Source organism: Pleurodeles waltl, chromosome 3_1 (assembly GCF_031143425.1).
Source record: "Pleurodeles waltl isolate 20211129_DDA chromosome 3_1, aPleWal1.hap1.20221129, whole genome shotgun sequence".
Lineage (NCBI taxonomy): Eukaryota > Metazoa > Chordata > Amphibia > Caudata > Salamandridae > Pleurodeles > Pleurodeles waltl.
Window position 1 is genome coordinate 1354450528 of NC_090440.1, and position 22212 is coordinate 1354472739.

General features: G+C 45.5%; 1 protein-coding gene across 1 annotated transcript in view; it reads right to left on the minus strand.

The window, feature by feature from the left end:
• NECTIN1 (nectin cell adhesion molecule 1) overlaps positions 1 to 22212 on the minus strand; it is a 451905-nt gene that overhangs the window by 364952 nt on the left and 64741 nt on the right. The window contains 4 exon segments of the mRNA XM_069224863.1: positions 1860 to 1977; positions 5381 to 5480; positions 5482 to 5684; positions 6551 to 6901. Coding sequence (XP_069080964.1) covers positions 1860 to 1977; positions 5381 to 5480; positions 5482 to 5684; positions 6551 to 6901 — 772 coding nt within the window.

Here is a 22212-nt window from a genome sequence, read left to right on the forward strand (position 1 = left end):
CACAAATGTTCATCTTTATTCGACAGAGATTAGAGGGACAGCATCCCATGTGATCAATGTGGCTGGATACGGAGTACACCAGGTCCTCCTAGCACACGTGCCCCACGCTCACGAGCACCCTCAGAGGCTTTGCGCAGCATTTTCATTATTGCAAACTCTACCACTCGTCAGGACTGTCACTAGTCAAGGTGTCCTTCCCACTCCATGCAGTGCCCTCTGCCTAGACCATACTCAAGGGGGTTACACCCAGGAACCCGGTGTCCTGACCAAAGGTTCAGGTAGCGCTTCATGACTAACTCAACACCAGGACACTCAAGGCACATCATATCATCAATATTGTGTCCAATGTCTAGGCTTTATGCAGGGTTCTTACACTTAGGAACCTTGTATGCAGACCAGAGGCCCAGGTAGTGCTTCATGACTAAGGGGGTCATTCCAACCCTGGCGGTCATCGACCGCCAGGGTGGATGACCACGGAAGCACCGCCAACAGGCTGGCAGTGCTTCATTTGGGATTCCGACCGCGGCTGTAAAGCCGCGGTCGACCAGCCGGGTCCGGCGGTTTCCCGCCGGATTTCCCCCGGCTGGGAGAATCCTCCATGGCGGCGCTGCTGGGGATTCCCACCCCCTTCCCACCAGCCTGTTTCTGGCGGTTTTTACCACCAGGAACAGGATGGTGGGAACGGGTGTTGTGGGGCCCCCTAACAGGGCCCCAGCATGATTTTCACTGTCTGCATAGCAGACAGTGAAAATCGTGACGGTGCAACTGCACCCGTCGCACCCCTGCAACACCGCCGGCTCCATTTGGAACCGGCTTCTGTGTTGCAGGGCCTTTCCCGCTGGGCCGGCGGGCGCTCCCTTGGCGGGCGCCCGCCGGCCCAGCGGGAAAGTCTGAATGGCCTCTGCGGTCTTTTGACCGCGGAGCGGCCAATTGGCGGTTTCCGCTTGGCGGGCAGAGCCCGCCAATATTGGAATGACCCCCTAACTCTACACTAAGGGGGTTATTACAACTTTGGAGGAGGTGTTAATCCGTCCCAAAAGTGACGGTAAAGTGACGGATATACCACCAGCCGTATTACGAGTTCCATAGGATATAATGGACTCGTAATACGGCTGGTGGTATATCCGTCACTTTACCGTCACTTTTGGGACGGATTAACACCTCCTCCAAAGTTGTAATAACCCCCAAAGTCTCTCAAGGCGCATGTCCTGTCACCAATAATAAACCTCCTGAGACACTTCAGCATCACTTCCATTGCTGCAGACTCTCTCCTATGCCAAGGCTGTCACATGGGATTGGGTGTTCAATATCTAAAGGGACCTGCTTGTGAGGGCGATCTTTCCCAGGTCGAGCACCCCAGCTATGAGAGGGTCAGTCTTCCCAGCACTGTCATAGGCATCTAAGGAGAGACCCATACTCAAATACATGGGAACCCAGAGACCACATGAACTATCCCAGATGTAAAATTCAGATTTAAAAATTATCCTCACACTATTTTTTACAAATGTAATTGGCTAGCACGGGGGAAAATAGGTTTCAATGTATCCAATGTTCACTTCCAATCAAAGTAAAATGAAAAATGTTCATGGATTTATACATATATTTCATAAAGGCCCATTGTGGCCCTGAGTCATGCTTTCATTCACACCCAACATAAAAGTGGCAATCATCTCCAAGGATCTTACAGAGTGCTAGTGCCACGCTCCTGGTACGCATAAGTAGTGATCGTGGACACCAGTACCCAGAGCCCACTATCACAAAGCAGCCATGGGTCATTCAGGACTTTGTTGGAATTCGTGCACAGCTTGAAAGTCAAACCATGTCAAGGAATGCTTGGAATGGATCAGGTGTCTACTCACATTCTCCAGCGGAACGAGGTGGCTGGAGGGTTGGCATCAGACTTGCAAGTGAGTTTCACATCTGATCGCTTCAAATACCAGTTCCCATCAAATCCTTCGATGCTGACTTCAGGCTCATCTGTGAGAGGAGAAAGAGGGCGGGATGGAGATTGGAGGAAAGAGAAAGGGGGTAACATATGATACAGAGTGAAGCAGGAGCAGGTTAGTGGAAAGAGAGAGTAGCAAAATATGGAGGAAAGTGGCAGAGAAGAGATTGGTAGAGAGAAAGAGAATGAGATCGAGAAAGGCAAGTGGTAGAAGAGAGGACAAGATAGATGAGAGGGCAACAGGGAGTAAAATGGTTTGAAGAGAGAACAAGGACCAGAGTTCAGAGAGCGTAGTCGGATGGATGCAGAAGGAGGCAGAGGGGGCAAGATATGGGAGAGGGGAAAAGAGAGGAGATGGATTCGTTGGAAGAGGGAAAGCAGAATACAGATTGGTATATGGAGCGGTAGAAAGAGAGAATGAGAGAGAGGTTGGTAGGAAAGACAGCATGGGGCAAGATGTGATTGAGGGACATTGGTTGGAAGAGAGAACGAGAACCAGAGTTGAGAGAGGGAAAACAGTGAAGATCAGTAGATAGCGTGAGATAGTGGGTGGAGAAGAGAAAGATGTGGGAGAAGTAAACAGATGAGATTGAAATAGAGATAGGACATCAGAGTTGAGAGAGGAACGAAAAATGGAGATTGACGGGAAGAGAAAGAGAAGGCAAGACGTGGGAGAGGGAACCAAACAGGATATTGATGGGAAAGGTGAGAGAGGTAAGATGGGAGAGGGAGGAGAAGGGAGAATGGTGGAAAGAAAAGATAAAGAATAAGACAGAAGGAATGTGATTGGTGATGAATACGATTGGTGGAGAGATGTAAACAGAAAGGAGATTGGTGGATGGAGAGGGAAGACAGGAAAAAAAGCGTAAGGAAACGGGTAATTGCAAAGAAGACAGAAGATGGAGAGGGATTAGATTGGTGGAAATAGAAGACGATATGAAGGAAGAACACAGGAAGGTGATTAGTGAGAACCGAGGTCAAGAGGTGAGAGAAGGAGGAGGAAGGCATTAGAGGGGACAATGCAGGGTGAGCGCCACGCGAGGACAGAATTGAGAGCAACAGAGAGGAGGTTTGAAGGAAGGATAGCGATGTGAAAGAAGGAAATATATGTCCGGGAGCCAGTGGGAAATGTGAAGACAGTAGAGTGAAGTGAGAAGATGAACGGCGAGAAGGTCACAAGGTGCGTGGTTTGTGAGACAGGCGGCAATGCATTGTCCGGTTTAGGAACGGTGGGCACACGGAAAATGCAGGAGTGCGAGTGATTGGGTGAAAGTTGAAGATGAAGATGTGGAAAAAAGGTAAGAAACATAAGAGGACGAGAGAGGATGAATAAAGAGTAAAGTGAGAAGGCGTGACAAATGCAAACATGATGGGAGAGAGGGACAGGGGAAACATTTTGGCACACAGGGAGGAAGGAGCAAGTGATAGGTGAAGAGAGAAAAAGACAACTGATTAGTCCGGGGAGAAATTACATTTTGCTTCCTGACCTGGTGTGAGATCATATGAAGCCCTGTAATGCCCTGTACCTTGGTGCAGGGGTTGGTCGGAGGGGTACCTGCAATTGCATTTGGGTACTGTTGAAAAGGGATGTGTGAAGGTGCATAGTTTTTTTTTCAAGTCAAACTTAAGTACACCTTGTAAAAACTATACAAAAAATATGCAAATATGTTTATGCTAATGAGCTTTTGAGTGAAAATCTGAACTTCCACAATAGCTTTTGCACATTTCCCATTTTTCGCCATTTTGTATGTGTCATTTGTTGTACCAATCTCCGCTCCACCTCACGACTCATAGCATCCCACGTTGTAGGCTGCTATGAGGTATGTGGGTGCCTGCATAGTGTTTAAAGCCACCCATGAGTCGCCTCAAAGCACTGCGGAGTGGAGGCAGGAAGGAGGGTGTGTGCACCGTGCCTCAGTTTCAATCCGAGCAAGAACTGGCTGTGCATTATAATGTGCCTGCCGTCAGAATCATTTATAACTGAGCCCAGACATTTATCATTAGCAGACCCCGTCCGGCCCCGATCATGCTCTGCTACTTTCAGCAGAGCCCCGGGGACAACAAGCAAATCAGTAGCTAGCAAGGATGTCATGGGCCCCAGTAAAATGGACTCTTTGCCTACTGTTGGGATGCTAAAACATAGAGATCATCACACTCAATAGACTTTTCAGTGCCTGGCACTCGGTGCCACTGCACCTGCTGCACCGATGGTGGTTCCGCTACTGAGCAAAAAATGGCCGACTGCTCCATCTATAAGGAAGCTTTGTTTTTCTTTTTACCTCATCCCCTGTTTCCTCAGCCCCACTCTTTAGGGCAACCTAAGGCAGTGTAAAGACATATTTAGAACTTGGCAGCACCTAAGTGAATCTGATATATGTGTCCCATCCGCTGTATGCAATTCCACCTCCTGATCAATATAGTCCAGTCGGTTAAATAATAATTTGTTCATATTTTATGATATGAGCTGCACTATATATCCTTTTATATTCTAGTCTATACTCTATGCCGTTTCAGTTACGGCTCAAAACATTTAAAGTCAACAAATGATTTAATTCACCTAATTTACCCAGTAAGAGCTGGGATATATGGCCATAATAAGTCACACTAAGGACTTGCCCACGTAGTGTGTGTGCCTCTCTGTAACACAAGAAGAAATGTACAATATATACTAAAAGTAAAAACCTCCTTTACTGTACATAAGGAGCCTCAGATTTTTAACCCCTTTTTTGACTCCATTCTACCTCAAGCTAAAGATATTCAGGCAACGAGAGATATCGTTCCTACAACTTATACTTTCATCTACACTATATTCCATGGTAAGCCACTATATGACCCGTAACTGCGCCCATACTGGTGGTAAACACGTTTTTACTTCTGAGTTAATCAAAAAACACTGCATCCTCTATAATACAATGAAATAACTGGTGCTAAATTGTTCTCAGCGTGCCACTTTCCGCTTTAGGGTGGAATCTTGTATTCAAACCATTCCTATTTTATAATATTACCACCTCAGGACACTGCTGTTCATTCTTTCTGCCCACCCCATTAATCTATCCGCACTGCTCCACCTTCCTGGTAGCATTATACCCTTTCCCTGCTCGCGCCATTCCACCTACTTGGCTTACCACACTATTCCACCTTCCCACAGACATCATTTACCTTCTTGCTCACTATGCTTCACCTGCTTCCAATCACACTAAGAGTTCAATTCCATGCCATTCCATATTTTCCTACATTATATCTGACCTTTAATAATGCCAATAACGTTCTTCCTACTGACAATTACCTGGGCTGTGCTACTTTGCTGTGTATCATGGTTAAGTTTCTTTCTGCCTTTTTCCTTCCTGTGCACTCCTTATCTGACTTACACCCAGCTGTGTTCCCACCCCTGCACCATGCTCTCCCCATCCCCTTGTGCACCCGTCTCGCACTCACAATGCACGTTGAGAGTGGTGGTCTTGGTGAAGCGGTCCAGCTGGTAGTTGATGACGCAGGTGAGCGTCTGGCGATGGGCCTCGCGGCTTGGGACCAGGCGGGTACCGGCTGACCACAGTGGTGGTTCCGTTGCTGTTCTTGATCTCCTCATACTCGGGTTCGCCCTTCAGCGTGGTCTCCCAGGTGATGGTGCTGGCGGGCTTTCCATTGGCAGACGTGCAGGTGGCCACCACAATCTTCCGAGCCACCCCAGGGGTGGCAATGATGGGGCTGGGGCCGCTCTCCATGCTGTTAGTAGGCTTTGCTGCAAGAACCCAGAAGAAGGATAAAAATGATAGCTTTAGGAATCCACTATACCAGGCAGAGGAGAGCAACTGTGGGCCAAAGTTCAAAGAAATTTTGAGGTATTACTCTTGTGGTGTTCAACCACAAAAAGACAGTTTGCTAAAAATCATTATTCAAAGGTGAAAGCGTTTCTCTTTGTCAACTTTGGGACCTCATCAGCATTTACGACATAGGGAGTGTCCTGCTTTATGCAGAGACCGCAGATTCCTCTGGCTCCAAAGAAAGGGTCTTGTATCATCCCCTTCAGAGACAGGAGTCTGGGTTTCGCTTAAGGACAAGGAGCTTCTGTCTTTGATTTGGATACAGGGATTTTCTTTCTTACAGTGAGATACAAGGAATTGTCTCTCACTCTTAGGAGTAGAGAGCTTCTCTCAGGGCCAGGCTGCTACTCTTTTCCTTACAAGTACTGACAGGCACAGAGGCACGACTTTCCAGTTCAAGGGCAGGGAACTTCTCTCTTCTTGCCAGCTGCAGGGGATGGTCTCTCACTGGGGAAGACAGACTCTATATTTCTCTCTGATACAGAAGCATGTCTCTGACTCTCAAAGCTTCTCCATAGGTACACGGGGTCACTCTCTCTCCACTCGGGGACCAAGGAAATTCTCTCTTCCTTTCAGGTACAGGGGCAGCTCTCTTGCTCTCAAGGACAGACATGTCTCTGTAACACTCACACACCGAGGATATGGGGATTCACAGCACTGCAGGGAGTGGGGTCTAATTAAGCAGCGTACAGGATAGACAGGATTACGAAGCACTTAAGAGAGAGCCTTCCAAGCACTACAAGGGAGGGAACCCCCAAGCACTACATGCTACAGCGAGGCTTACCAAGCACAGTGAGGTTCAGCTGGCTCTCCCGGTTGCCGGATGGGAATGTTGCAAACTCACAGATGTAGACACCCTCGTCGTCCAGTTCAAGCCGCGAGAGCTCGATGGTGCCATCTCGGAAGGAGGGGTTTCGAAAGGCCACCCGGTCAACATACGGTGGCAGGATGGAGGTGCCCATGGTGGGGTTGAAGATGGCCACGTTCGTCTTGGAGCCATTGGTGGCCTTTTGCCACGTGACCTGTGTGATCTTCACGCTGGGCTGGGGGTTTGTGAAGCTGCAGTGAAGGACCACGTTTGTTCCGATGAATCCTGAAACGGTGTCATTCACCAGCACTACCTGCGGCCGCACCACTGCAAAGGAGAGAGAGGAGCTGTTATAACACCTCAAAGTAATGTAGACTAACCCAACACAATCCACTCCTTCATTTGCCTGTGCACACCCTCTGTCACTAGCATTCTCCACATCCCCCTCAAACATAAGTTACCATATTTTTACAAAATTACCTCAAGGTCTTTGCATTTAATACTACTTACTTTGCACAGTGCACAGCACAAATACGATGTTAAAGGCAGGCGCCATAGAGGCAGGGAATTCCCTGTTAAGCATGATAAACAATAACTTACCTGTAACAGCAGTTTTGCCGACTGATCTACCTGTGAGAAAACAACTGGAGTGTGTGGTTATGCCAAGTGGCGGCTCCTCCACTAGGGCGGAGGAGTGTCACCCCCCCACCAGCAGCAACCGCTGCAAACCCCTTTCACAAGGAAAGGGTAATAAACCATGTTTATTATCCTATCCTTGTAAAATGGGCGGGGCCTTGTGGGGTGACCTGGATGAGAGGGTGCACTCTGCACTCCCCTCAGAGTGCATGTGTATTTGGCCGGCCGTCTTGGGCCAGCCAAACACACATGCGCAATAGGCTGTCTCCAGCCCGGCAACTTTGTCATCTTTTGGTTGTTTGTGAGTCTGGTTTATGGCCTGGTGGGCCAGTTTTTACTGTTGATTTCTCTGATATTACTGCAAACATTACCTGCAACAAGGTCAAATGCAGTCATTCTCCCATACCTTGTAAAAGAGCTACACAGCGTGTTTTTGCAGGTTGAAAACAGCGGCGGCTCCTCCACTATAGTGAAGGAGCATCAACCACCCCTAGCCAGCAACAGAAGCTGCAAACCTGTTACAACGAAAGGATAATAAACTATGGCCCATATTTATGTAAAATAGCGGACAACTGCACTAATGCAGATAATGCATCGTTTTTTTTTTAAACCGAGCTAACGCCATTGTGCGCCTTATTTAAGAAATGCCGCACAATAGTGCTAAGGAATGGCTAGCGTCTCAAAAAAAGATGCTAGCCGGTGAGGGATGACATTAGGGGAAATAGCGCTAGTGGGTCACAAATGACGGTAGGCTGATTAGCAGCAAAATATCTGCCGCTAGTCAGCGTAGCATAATTTTTTAATGCACAAGCAGCCAAAAAATGATTCCTGTCTAAGTATAGACATGAGTCATTACCACCTCCCCAATGCCCACCACAGGGGACCAGTGTCCCCAGGGCAAGCCCAACATAGCAGGTGCCAGGCAGGGGGCCCCATGTAAGCGGCCCCCAGGGGCACACCACACACATACACTTACCCTGGATGGGCTCCCTCCTCCTGTAGTTTCCCTGTGGTGTGGGTGGTGGTCATGCTGGGGGTTGGGGTGGGCACCTATGTGTCCATTCCATGTGTTTTTCCATGTTAACAGGCCTAACTGCACTTTAACGTCTGATTTGACCAGGCATTCAATAATGACGCTAATTGAGCTTAGCGGCATTATTTAGGCCCTCCTCCTAGTTACGCGTTGTTTCTGCGTCGGGTGTTAAATATGGCGCTGGGGGGGGGGCTAGTGTCATTATTAGGAAGGGAATGCCTACCTTGCATCTCATTGACACCAGGTGGGTTGGCTATTCCTATAAATGGCACTAACTCCTATATTTTGACGCTAAACGGGTCTAGTGTCAAAATGTGAAAATGTGGCGTTAAGTTAGCGCAGTTTTAGCATCAAAATAAATGACACTACGACGACGCTAACTTTCCATAAATATGGGCCTATGTTTATTATCCTTACGTTGTGAAAGGGGCGGGCCATGAGGGATGACTGGGATGAGGGTAGTGCAATATGCCTGCCGGCCAAACACACATGTGCACTGTGCTCTCTCCAGCCTGCCACTGTGTTGCAGGAGATGGAACAAGCAGGCACAGGCTCCCAGACTCCCTAGGGAACACCCTGGCTTCCCAGTCCTAACGCTGTTCTGACCAGTGGCATGATTGGCCGCAGGGCAGGCTGGGAGCCTGTGCCTGCAGTGATGAGGATAAGAGGAGCAGTGCGGCAGGGGAACATGTAAGTTAAAAAAAAAAAAATGTTTCTTAAATGTCCCACCCCCACGCCCCCTCCCTCCGCGTGCCACACCCGCCCTGCCCCTTCAGAGTACAGCGAGCCGCGACTGGTTAAAAACTGCCCTAGTTTGTAGATGTTGGGCACTTCTATAGTTATCTGATTTGCTAATGGGAGCCACTTTTATTTTGGTGCCGGAGGCATATTTTCTGGTCAATCCGGCTCTGAAGCAGTCAGGGCAGTGTTCACATTGTCTTTCGTTTCATGTTGCAGTTTGTAGGACGCGTATGTAGAATTAGAATTAGCACCCCACATCGGAAATTTGGCGAGAAGAGAGCTAACAGGTTGCTAGTTTTTACAAAAGGGATTACTAGGATGGGACAGGAAAAACCTGTATGGCTCTCTACCTTTACTGGTCCTTGAGTGCCAAAGGCGTCCAATAATAATCATTGTCATGAGTTAAACAGCCCAGGGGCCGATGTTTGAATCTCCGCACTCAGCCGTTGGTGACATAGGGGGTCATTCCGACCCTGGCGGTCCAAGACCGCCAGGGCCGGGGACCACGGAAGCACCGCCATCAGGCTGGCGGTGCTTCCCAGCCCATTTTGACCACGGCGGTAAAGCCACGGTCAGAAAAGGGGATCCGGCGGTTTCCCGACGGATTTCCCCTGCATGGGCTGAATCTCCATGGCGGCGCTGCAAGCAGCGCCGCCATGGAGATTCCGACCCCCTTCCCGCCATCCTGTTTCTGGCGGTTTTTACCGCCAGGAACAGGATGGCGGGAACGGGTGTCGTGGGGCCCCTGGGGGCCCCTGCACTGCCCATGCCACTGGCATGGGCAGTGCAGGGGCCCCCTGACAGGGCCCCATAAAGATTTTCACTGTCTGCTTAGCAGACAGTGAAAATCGCGACGGGTGCAACTGCACCCGTCGCACCCCTGCAACTCCGCAGGCTCCATTCGGAGCCGGCTTCCTTGTTGCAGGGCCTTTCCCGCTGGGCCGGCGGGCGCTCTTTTGGCGGTCGCCCGCCGGCCCAGCGGGAAAGCCAGAATGGCATCCGCGGTCTTCTGACCGCGGAGCGGCTATTTGGCGGTTCCCGCCAGGCGGGCGGCTCCTGCCGCCCGCCAGGGTCAGAATGACCCTCTTAGACTCATTTTTAGATGAAGTGCGAAGCTTTCAGGCCAAAATGCGCTCAATATTATAAAAGTAATACAAACTGGATAGTTAATACATTAATTTCATTACACATCCATGCATTTATATGTAAAAATATACAGATGGCTGCCTCTACTGTTAGGTGATGGTACACATGACATTCAATTCTAAATAAATAATCTATTCGGGGCCACAATGAATTATGCAATTTTTCAGATGTAGAGACTTCAGCATAGTTATGGAACTGGCACATAATTCATCATCTGCTGTGTAATCTGCAGATTTTAACCCAAAAACTTTCTAGCTCAACTGATCAAAAGTTACCAAAACGCAGCGACCTGTTGCCATGCTGTGGATTCTAACCTGACAACTTTGCAAAGATAGTATTTATCTGGCAAAAATGACAAAATACTGAAGTAATACTAATTTGCCTTTTCTTGCTGCATAATTTTGTAATCCCTGCCACATAATTCCAGTGGTTCCGGACTACAGCTAGACCCATAACACACTGACAGTTGTGAGTGCCTTTAAACACTATTGCAACCTTTAATTTACAATAGTTTATACAAAAAACGCAATCTTCGCTATGCTTCCATTTTTACTTTCCAACTTTATTCTGGATTGGAACAATTGTTTGCAGTGTAATTGCGTTTGTATCACGACTGTCCCACTTTCATGCCACACACACCTAACCTCACAACTTTTTTGCTTTGAGAAATCTAAATCACTACTTGCATATGGGACAAACATGTAACAGCGAACAATCAAGTAAACATGAAATAGGAGCATGATGCTAAACGATCAATGAGATAAACGAAATGAGAACATGATGTTAAGTAATCAGTTGAACAAAACAAAAACGTATTCAAATGTAAAAAGCGAAAAACTATTTAAAAAAACACGAATTCTACGGTCTCAGCTCGAAGAGTATGGGGGTTATTACAACTTTGGAGGAGGTGTTAATCCGTCCCAAAAGTGACGGTAAAGTGACGGATATACCACCAGCCGTATTACGAGTCCATTATATCCTATGGAACTCGTAATACGGCTGGTGGTATATCCGTCACTTTACCGTCACTTTTGGGATGGATTAACACCTCCTCCAAAGTTGTAATAACCCCCTATGTCTTTAAATATGCCGATAAAGTTACCTTTGATGTTGCCTGGGCAGATTTTTATATGTTAACGAGGTAAATGATTTTTAGAGTGAGAGCACATATCACTCGTTGCTTTGTGGTCCAACATCAAAGATATATTACAGGAAACAGTGCAAAGTATACACCATGTACTTATCTGTAACACACTAACAGTGGCAGCACCTGCTATAGTTCAGGGGATTACTGTGGTAAACTGGCCATGTTAGTGTGCTGGTCACAGCAATTTCACAAGGTAAGGGAACTTACAGCAACATTTCTTTTTCTTTATTAAAATACTTGGAGTTGTTGCTCCCAAACATACAATTTCGTACCAAACATGAAATTGACAATGTCTGAGCAGAAGTTCTAAGAGTGAGTAGGGGCATCATATCACTTACAGAAGGCAGAGAAAGGAAATCTGAAATAAAGCGTTGGGCTTGTAGGAGTGGCATTTGGGAGAAGAGAGAGAAACGTAGGCCTGACCAGCTTTGCTGGTCAGAGAAGGGGCTCTGCAGTGTCAAGCCTCAATAGGACACATGCAAGTTACAGGTCAAGTTCACCAAGAGAATGATGCCAATTAATGCTTGAAATTAAGAACAATTGTGTTTGAAGTTCTACAAAGCTGATTAAGCTTCTCACATGGCCCACACATGACTCCTCACGCTGGCAACAGTGGCAGCTCCTCAAACTGCTGACCTCCAGCCCCCCTTTGAACAAGGTCCATGTCGCTGCCAGGGACAACGGGACGTGGAAAGGGACAGAGGGAAAGCTGAGGAGTAGCTTTGGCACCAAGAGGGAGGGCGGTTCAATGAGAAGGAGGAAGTGGGTTCACCTCTGGCTGCACAGGTATCTGTGGATACTTGTGTTTTGGGAGGGAGGGGGCAGATGGCACTGCTAAAATAAGGTAGCACAGTGTCACATACATATCACATGAGAAAGTCTGGTCAGGTGACGCACAAAGCTGTAATATTTGTGTCAACTCAAGCAGCCCAAAGAGAGGTCTGTGCCACATAGCATTGCAATTATGTAATTCACCTAGGGCCAGATGTATCAAGCTCCCGGTTTGCATTTCTTAAATAGCGAATTCTAAGAAATTGCTATTTAAGAAATGCAAAATGGGCTGTATGAAAATTGCGAATCGGTAATAGCGATTTCTTTAAATTCGCAATCACTGTTACCGAATCGCAATTGGGGAATGTAACTCCATTCATCCCTAAGGGCCTGTAGGCCCATAGGTGCGAATGGTTTTGCATTACCTAATTTGCGAATTCCAGTTATGAATTCGCAAATTAGGCAATTCAAACCCCAGGGTGCTGGGGGCCTAAGGCTCCCTATGATGCACCCCAAAAAAATATTTGCGGACATGTGAAGCGCACACATGCCCTTACATATCATTTTTAAAAATGCATTTATAATCCATTTTTAAAAATTGCACATGCTTACCACCAAATTGGATTTGGTGGTGATTGCATTTCCTAAATGCCCAATTCGCATTTAGGAAATGCTTGATACATGTGCTTTGGAAATCACAAATAGGAATTCCCTATTTGCGATTTCCTATTTAGAAAATCGCAATTTGTGATTCCCTAAATGAAGTCGCAATTTCAAGGAATCGCTATTTTTGCGGTTCCTTAAAATTGCAAAGCGAATTCCTTTCATAACTCATGAAAGGCGATTTTGCATTTGCAAATGGTGGAATTTTGCGATTCGCACCGTTTGCGCATGCAAAATCGTTTGATACATCTGGCACTTACTGTTGTGTTGTTTTGCGAAGCTAGGCTCTGCTAAGCTGGTCCTTTAGCAGCTCTCCCGGAAAAACTGGAGTCAAAGGTGGGGTGGGATGCTCCCTGGGCCCTCGGCAGGTTTCAAAAGCATGTTTTTGTCCTCGTCTTTGGCGCAAGAGCCCACAGGCTCTACTGCTACAACCACTGAGCAATTTAGATGTGACAGCTACAGTGCGCCATGCGCGAGGCCTAGGCCAGGCTTGTGCTCTGGTGAAGCTTTCAACACTCGAGCAGGTTTCTGCCGGTAACCGAGCCCTCTGTCCTCCCAGAATGCCTAGCACCTGCTAACCGAGAAGTCACCCTGGACTCCCCTTCCCACATCAGCGATGAGGCCAGCTGTAAAGAGAGAGAGAGTACGAAAGGTCTGACTATGTCATTGTGGAGAAAACTGTTTCTTGCCCCAGGGTCCCTCTCTCTCTCAGGCCGTCCCTGGTTTCAGTCGAACAGTGTAACGTGATTTCTGACTCTCGGTCGCGCCCTGACTTCCACCTGCTTCCCTCTCCTGTTTCCTCTTGCCCTGTCCTCCAAACCCCCCTTTCACACCCCTCACGTCTTACCTGCCAGCCAGATGCCTACGGCTGATGTCCCATAAGGCACTGTTCATCAGTCGCCTCAGATACTAGCCTTTTGGCTAAACCCACTCCATAAAGGAGGCCCACTACACACTCCCTCTAGTCTATGCGCTCCCTTCATGTCTGTTGGTATAATGTTTTACCTCTCCTTCAGCGCTCTGAGGTGACCTTTCGGTGATAAAGTGCTATACATAAAGCAAATTAACACAACCTGTCAGTGCAAGCGCCTTAAGAACGCCCCCCAACCGTAACCTCCTACACTGCCGCACTGTGAAAACTCCACAATGAATCTGCCACTGACAGTTCCTCCCACTGCCCACTCACTCTTACTACTCACCAGTGCCAGCACTTCGTTCAGTCTATCAGTGTTTTGTTCTCAGACTGACCACTGCGAGTTCCATCACTTCCCACCTGTGTAAGGCCCCCACATTGTACTTCAGAGTAAATAAAAATATTGTCCACCCATGCCCAGTCCTCACAATACACACAGCAGAGCGAGCTCCTCAAACTGCTCACCAATGCCTATTCACACAGCTCACCAGTGCAAGCTCTTTGTAATGCCTATTAGTGCCAGCACTGCCCACAGAACCACCAGCACCAGTTCCTCACACTACCAACCAGAGAGAATGTATGAACTGCTCACCAGTGTGAACACCTCGCAACTATCCACCACTTCCAGCTCCTCACGCAGAGCACCAACATAAATGTACCCACTGCCCACCCGCGCCAGCTCCCCACACAGCCCACCAGTGTGAAATCACACACATTGCCAACCAGTTTGGTTCCTCACAATACACAGAACACAAAATTGAAAGGCTGCCCATCAGTGCCAGCTGCTCATACTGCCCACAAGCGTGAAATCTCACACTGCCCATCAGTGCCACTTCTTCATACTGCCCAGCAGTGTGAAGTCACTCACTGTCTACCAGTGCCTGCGACCCACCATTGTGAACTCACTCACTGACCACCAGTGTCAGCTACCCACCACTGCGAAATCATGTACTACTCACCAGTGCTAGCTACCCACACTGCCCACCAGCGCCAGCTCCCCACACTGCCCACCACAGAGAGTTAAAGGCTGTCCACCTGATTCAGCTCCTTTGACCAGAATCTAATTTTGCACACAGTCCACCAGTGCCAAGTTCTCGCCCTGTTCATCACCCCTGCACTGCATGTTTTTTTTCACTGACCATGTGGATAAGAGGTGAGTTTCAACTTCCATCGTTCAATTGTGAGACCTCTACTGAGGTTATTTACAGATTTCCCATTTGTGTTGGATACCATTTATTGATCGGAAAATAAGGGCAAAAAGCTATAAAATGTAAAACAGAAATACAGGGAAATAGAACGAAGGTGTCTTGGGATGGGGTGTTGAGAAGTCTGAGAAAGAGGGAACAGAGAGTGACAGAGAAAGAGAGAGCCATAGAGAGCGAGAGAGAGATGTCCGTTTACTTTTCCGTACCCGGAAACTTGAATGTTTACAGATAATAGATTTCACTATGCAAACATATTTATTTTGAAAGTATGATCTAATAACATAGGCAGGGGACTGGAAAAGCCTGTTTTACACCACTATCCAAGGACATCTCCGGGAGAGTGAGAAACAGGATGGAGGACTCGGGGCTGTGAAGGAGAGGCGAGCAAAGTGGCAGAGAGGGGAAGAGCCAAGGTGCTAAGGGCACATGTGGGCAGGAGTAAAGATGGCGCGGACGCGATATACTAACCAAGGCAAAGAAACATCATAAAAATGAGATTAAAGAGGAAGATTTGTATTTTTTTTTAAAAATGAAAAGGAATAACAGGAAGGTGCAAAAAGCAAGGAACACAGAAAGTAATATGAGCAGTTATGTTTAAGTAAGACAGCCCATATTTTTGAACACAGACACAAAAAACAGGCATTGGCGACCTCCACGGGTCTGCCGTTTACAGCCAGCCTATTGGCTTTGTTAATACTTGTTTTGTTTACTCGTGGTGCGTTATTGCTGAGAAAGTTGCTGGGCGCTGCCGATATATTTAAAAAAATAGCCAAAAGAACAAATGTTTTGGTCTAAAAAAACATGAATTGCCATAGGTGTCCCTGGTACTGAAGGGTACTACTTTGTATGAGGACATGCTCGTTGTGAAAGAGTCCAGTCCTGTCACTCACAATGAAGATATCCAATGGCTGAAGTTGGCTAACTGCCCTGTGTTCTAATGAGCGGGAGAAACATATGTATGACACAACAGACCGATGGATGAAGATGGCTGTCTGAAAGCACACCCATACATATATATATATATATATATATATGCACTAAAATTCTACATATATATAAATATATATATATATATATATAATGTAGAATTTTAGTGCAGTCAAAAGGTCTTGGTTTAACATCAGAAGATACATTCTCGGCCATTTTAGTATTAGAGGATGAATACTACACTCAGGGCAAGTGGAATTATGAGGCAGTGGAGAAGGAATTATGCAGCAGGCAAGACTAAATTATAGAGCAAGAAAGGGCAAATTACTTGAAGTAATGCAGCAAAAGGTGTAGCAGAATTACTTCACTATTTTACCATCTCAACACACATTAATACTGCCTTGGCACAATATTTTCTGCATTATTATCAGTTTAAAACCTGGAAACAGAAATTAGCAACTCTAAAAGCACCAGTTACCAAGCAGATTTGCCACTGCATGGCACCATATGTGAAAAATGTTCCAGCATATTGTGGATTATCTGGTACACACAACAAATCAACAGGTATGCAGAAAATTCTGCAGCAGCATAATTCAGGTACTGACTATACTGATTTAATCAGACAGGGTGAATCCAATCCTGGTTAAGGATCGGAGTATAAACCCTACTTTTTATATTTGACAATGAATTCTGCACTTCTTTAGTGTCGGAGGATGGAGCCTACTACACTGGATTAGTACCCGGGGCGTTATTGTTAATCAAAAATGAAGGACATTACCTCACATTCAGGCCTCGAAGAGCAGAGAGTTGGACCCACTAGAACACCAATGGTGAGGTGAAGCCCTTAGTTACTTTTTCATATTCTTAAATGAATTATGAATTATTAAATTACATACACGTAATGACACTTCATTGTGAAATGTTTGTTATTCATAACCCTTAAATTGAAATATGTCCACCTCTCCCAAGGGCACACTGTGCATTTATTTTAACGCGATGGAGGGAGCAGTGGGCCAAACAAACATTCGCAAATGTAAATGGACGTTCAAGATGAGCGGGTGTGACAGCTCGGCGTGGGGGGGTGGGGGGGGGGCGGGGTAACTGAGTTGAAAGGAGATAACATGACGCGTATGAACAAAAGATAAAGAAATGGGCGGTCGTGAAAACTCTGGGTGTGTGAGGTAAAACGGAGGGGTATGCAAGGGGTATCAGAGAGGAAGACTTACTGATTCACAGAGCCCGATCTCCTGCAGAATGTGTAAACAGTTCACTTTAATCCAGAAATGTAAAACACTTTCAACGAGCATATATAAAATATAACAGAAGCGGGAGGCAAGAAAGCACCGCTGAAGCAGAGGCCATCTGGGAAAAGCACCAGTAAATAAGAGAGTAAAATAAAACTGCAGGGACGAGACCGAAATGTAAATAGGAAAAAAAGTGGAACTGAGGGAGATGTCGGAGGAATGTTAAGCAGGGAAAGGTTTGAAAAAAAACGCACACCAAGAGATCATTGCGAACAGCAGACAATCAGGAAGAAGCGGAGAACAGGCTGCGATAGCCAAAACAATTCAGAAAAAAACACAGAAATATTGATTGGCTATTCTCTTTCTGAGGCGTCATTTTCGAGAAAGGACAAGACAAACGAGCACTGACAAACGCCATTGTTTTTCTCCAGAAACGAGTTTTATTTGAATGAGATCGTCTTTAACAATAGCAGTAGTGTTAGTGCGAGGCCCATTCGTTGTGCCGCACAATATGCCCATTAGATTTGCTGGACTGCATGAAAGGCATTGACGCTGTACCCTCGAATCTATCCATCTGAACTACTATGTCTGTCTTGATGCCCATCAGGCTCCACCCATTATTTATGTGCCGAGGTTTTGTCATTCTGTAGATGTGCAAACTGAATACACTGCAGCATGGCGCCTTTAGGACGACATTACTTTCGAGGAGGACCATGTTGACAGTGCTGCACTGAATGTGACAATGGGAAGGCACGGCTGGGTAGCTTACGCTGTGCAATCTCTTCTAAATGGGAGTCAGTCCTGTCAAGTCTCCAGCTTTCCCCCTAGGCGTATGTCTTGGAATCCACTAGGGGTCGAGAGATAGAGCCTGCTGAAAGTTGTGGGATGTCTGTGATATGAGCACCTGGTCACTACTCTTTGAAAGTTCAGTACTGTGGTGAGATGTGGAACCCGAGCTCATGTGCAGATGAAACAGTTAAGTTAGTTAAGTCTCACTGGGAGATACCCCTCAGCTTCTTCCCCTTTACAATCAGGGCTTGTTGGGTTGAGGAGATGGGGCCTCTTCTGGGGCGATCTATGCCTAGGGAGGACCGTTCTTGCCTTGATTTCCAACTCTTCAGTAGAAGAGACATACGTTTCTCGTTGCTAGAACTCCCTGGGAACAGGATGCAGTTCCACGTGTGACTTCCAGTGACACTCAGAAGTGTGCTTTGTCTTAAAAGGAATTGTCAAATGCACGTGCTTTTCTGGGCACCTCGAGATAGGCATTTCGGTTGTTCTAGAATAGCCACATAACCTCATCAATACATAGAGCAAAGCTTGGTTTCTGCTTTTGTTTTCTTGACATAAGTCGGTTTCAGTGCAAGGTTTTCAAGGGTTTTTTGGCTTTGACGTTCCCATATATTTAGGGTATAAGGCTCCTATTATTTCTTTTATTGAATTTATTTGGGATACAGTGGTTCATACATATTGAAAATGAGTGTTCATGAGAATAATATTGGTGTTTTTGTCATGGATAAAACTATCAGAAGGGTGTGGCCATTCGTTTTTAGGTCTAACTTACAGGCAGTTTTTAGCTGTATGTTGTCAAACGATCTTTTGTGGCCCAGGCAAAAACTTACAGTTGGCTTTGGGCCAAGCATTTGGTTGACATGGGTTTGCTTTTTTGTCAGTTTCATTTTCTTGCTTCTTATTCGGTGGCTTTCCTTGTTTAGGTTGTGCCTACAAACTGATTTTAGCTCTCTGTTGTCAAAAGATATATTGGGACCATACAAAAGTTAACAGTACGCTTTGTGCCAGCTCATTGCTTAACACTGGTTTCTTTCTCATAACACTTATTTGCTTAGCACTAATTCAATGGCATGTCTTTTCCTGTTGTGTTTGTCTTTACTGTTGAACATAGCTTCTTTACCCTTCTTGACTGGATGACTTATATCCTTCCACTTCTCACATTAAGCAAACTAGTGTTTTTCTTTTTTCTTCCAACACTCCGTGAGAGTGCATGTATTTTCTTGCTGCACACCCCCTTAAATACTCACTTCCCAGCATGCTCCATAATGCTCCCACTTGCCTCAACTCAACTTATTCATTGTTCACCCACTCAAGTTTTTTTTTTCCTTTATCCCATCCCCTAAATCTTCAAGCTCCTCTGTTGGTCTCCCACCCACTTCCTGTTGGTCCCTCTGCTTTGACTTCTCCCCCCACCAACTGCTTCTTCTTTGCTCTCCCACCCTCTAGTCCCAACAAAGGAATGTTCTTTTTTTCCAGGTTTTCAGAGGATCCAACAGCTGCCATTTGCTGTTGGCCGTTTTATTTTCAAAGTGATTTTAGTAAATTGAAATAAATTTTCTTTTTTTTATTTACCCCTGCAAGCGCCGACTGGAAGAATGGCTAAAAACAAAAATGGCAGCTGTTTTTTTGTATGCGCGCATATGCACAATAACGTATGTGCATGCATGCTGCATTATTATGGGCCACCAAAACATCTTTTTTTTGCCGCACTGCATCAGTCAAAGTATTTATTTTTACTGAGGCATTGGCAAAACTAATAAGGTCAAAAAGGCAAGATCAACTCACGTTGTTAATGCTTTTTTGTAATATCATTTCCCCCAATCCAAACAGGTAAAAGCGGAACCGTAAATTAACTACTTTATACTAGTTTCAGCCTACTGTATTGTAGGAGTTCAAACGAAGCTTTCGTGCCTAAGTACAGTATCTGGTTTGGTGCATTCTAGGCACTACCGTAACTGACCTTTGATGTGCTCATCCCTGTGAGGCTTCACCATTTGTAATAATGCAGTCTTTTTGTGGCCAAATCTCATACAGGTGACAACACGTTGCCCTTACTCCAGCTTCAGTATTTAAAAGCATTTCATATCGTTATTGCTAAAATGACCTGAGTTTAAACATCCTCAGATAACATTTAGCTCTTACAGGCAAAAAGACCTAGCCCTCCCTACATTCTCAGTATTTAAAACCATAAATCTGTTTATTGCTACAATTACCATACAGTAGGTGTCCTGTGTTATTAATCTTTAATAGTAGCAAAGTGTGTGCAAATGATACAGGTAATAAGGACGGCCCAGCTGTATTGTTTCTTGGATTCAAGATTTTGGGTTATTCACTCTCGCCTTCCACCATTTCTCAAATACTCCTCTATACACAATGTGAACCCATTTCATGGAAGCATCTGGAATTCTTGTGTTTTTCCAGACCTCAAAAAAGTTCAGTACATTTCAATGAAGCCTTTCTTACGACTGTGGAGAGAAAGGGAAATTGATACAGCTCACACATACTCATGAATTCAATATTTTATAACTTATACTGTTTTATTCACTGAGCACTTGGCCAATATCTCCACACCTTTAATAATCAAGGACACATTTCTATTAGAAGCAGGCTATTTTGCAGATTTTTTGCTGGTGGCTCAGGATAGGGTTGCTAATGCTTGCCCATAACAACTGGAGCCATGTCAGGTTTTCAGGATACCCGAAACACATAAAGGTATGATGGTTTCTACAACATTATTTTCAGTTGTGCTATGGTACAAATCACTGATACCGAAAACCAAGATTCTGGCATGGACAGAGGTAAGTCGAAGAGGAGAAGAAAGACCAACCCTATTAGAAGAGGAAGCCTCATTCACATGATGTGACATACTTCATCATATGCAACCTCCTCTCACCCTAATAGGACAATACCACGAGGACATGCTCAACCTCCTTGTTAGCCTGATGGAGAGAGTTTTCAAGATAACTTCTAAAATTAGAGATCGAGATAAAGTTAAAAGTACCTAGAGGTAACCTGGTTTTCACCTTTATTAGTGGTGAGCTCTGGTGCAGCCAAAACCAACTATGTGATGGAATAAGAGCACCAGTGATTTGCACCATAACCCTGATAAAAATAACGTTGGAGAAGCCACCATCCCTTTATGTGTTTTTTGGTGTTTACTTTGGGAGGATGTGTGCTGGCGTATACTCCCCCTCTACTATTGCGTTTTGAGTGCTTTTCAGGATAACCACTATGTAAATTGTTCTCATTTAAATTCACTCTACGTACATTTATCTCAGGTAGATACCCCGAAAATATGTAATGGATCTGGTTTGCACAGGCAAATGTTGCTCAACCCCGATCTAAAGAACAGTAATTAGAAATAATTTAACAGTCTGTAAAACCCCTTTATCACAAATGGCTTTGTACTGATCTTTATAAAGCGGGAAGAAAATCAAAACACAACCTTATGTGTATTCCACATTAATCCTGTTAATACCCAATGGGTTATTACCTGAAAGCTTTTGTAACTCAATCTCTTTTCTAGAGGTTTTGAGGCTTGCTTAAATCTCTCATGAGAATTGGAGATATAAATGAAACTTCTTTGTCTACATGCTCTGATTTATTTTCATACTCTGTTCCCAAAAAAATCCGATGTTTGTGGCAGTTCGCCAAATTACTTAGGAACACAAAATGATAATGGACGAAGTGATGAAACTTTTTCAAACACTCACCCCCAGTCACAGATCTGCGTTTAATCTATTACTCTTTTGCTCACCATGCCACCCCAGTTTGGACTCATCCATATGCAAATCAGTCTTGACCCTGTTCCCCTTGGGAACAGTCCAGCCCTGAACCCGGTCCCATGACGCTTGTTTCCTGCGCAGGGAGGCCCTGGTCTGGCAGTTCGGGCTTGACAGTTTCCATTGGGAGCAGGGTCAAGACTGATTTGCATATGTCTGGGTGGAAACTGGAGGGAAGTGGCGAGCAAAATAACAATGGATTAAACCCGTATCCGTGACTGGGGGTGAGTGTTTGAGAAGTTTCAACACTCGTCCATCATATCAGTTTGTTTCGAAAATGACTAAGACATTGTTTACTTGCCCAACAATAAATTTGTTTTGGAGTGTGGTGAACTTGTTTATAAACAAAGTGCCTCATTCTGAAGGGACATGGAGAAAGTTACATTGGAATTAAACGGGGAACAAATATAAGATGCATAGATAGGGACAAAAACAGGCTTAGAGAATGATACCAGGTGGTTCCAATAAAATATTAGAGAGTCAATAATTCTCATCAAACTAGAGAAGATGAGGCTGGAAGGGATAAAAAGAGTAGGAGAGGAATTGGGTTGGGGAAAGGGACGAGAAAATAGGAAGAATAAAAAGATAGACAAATTCAGAGAATTTGTCGATGGACGGACGACAGAAGAAGTCACTTT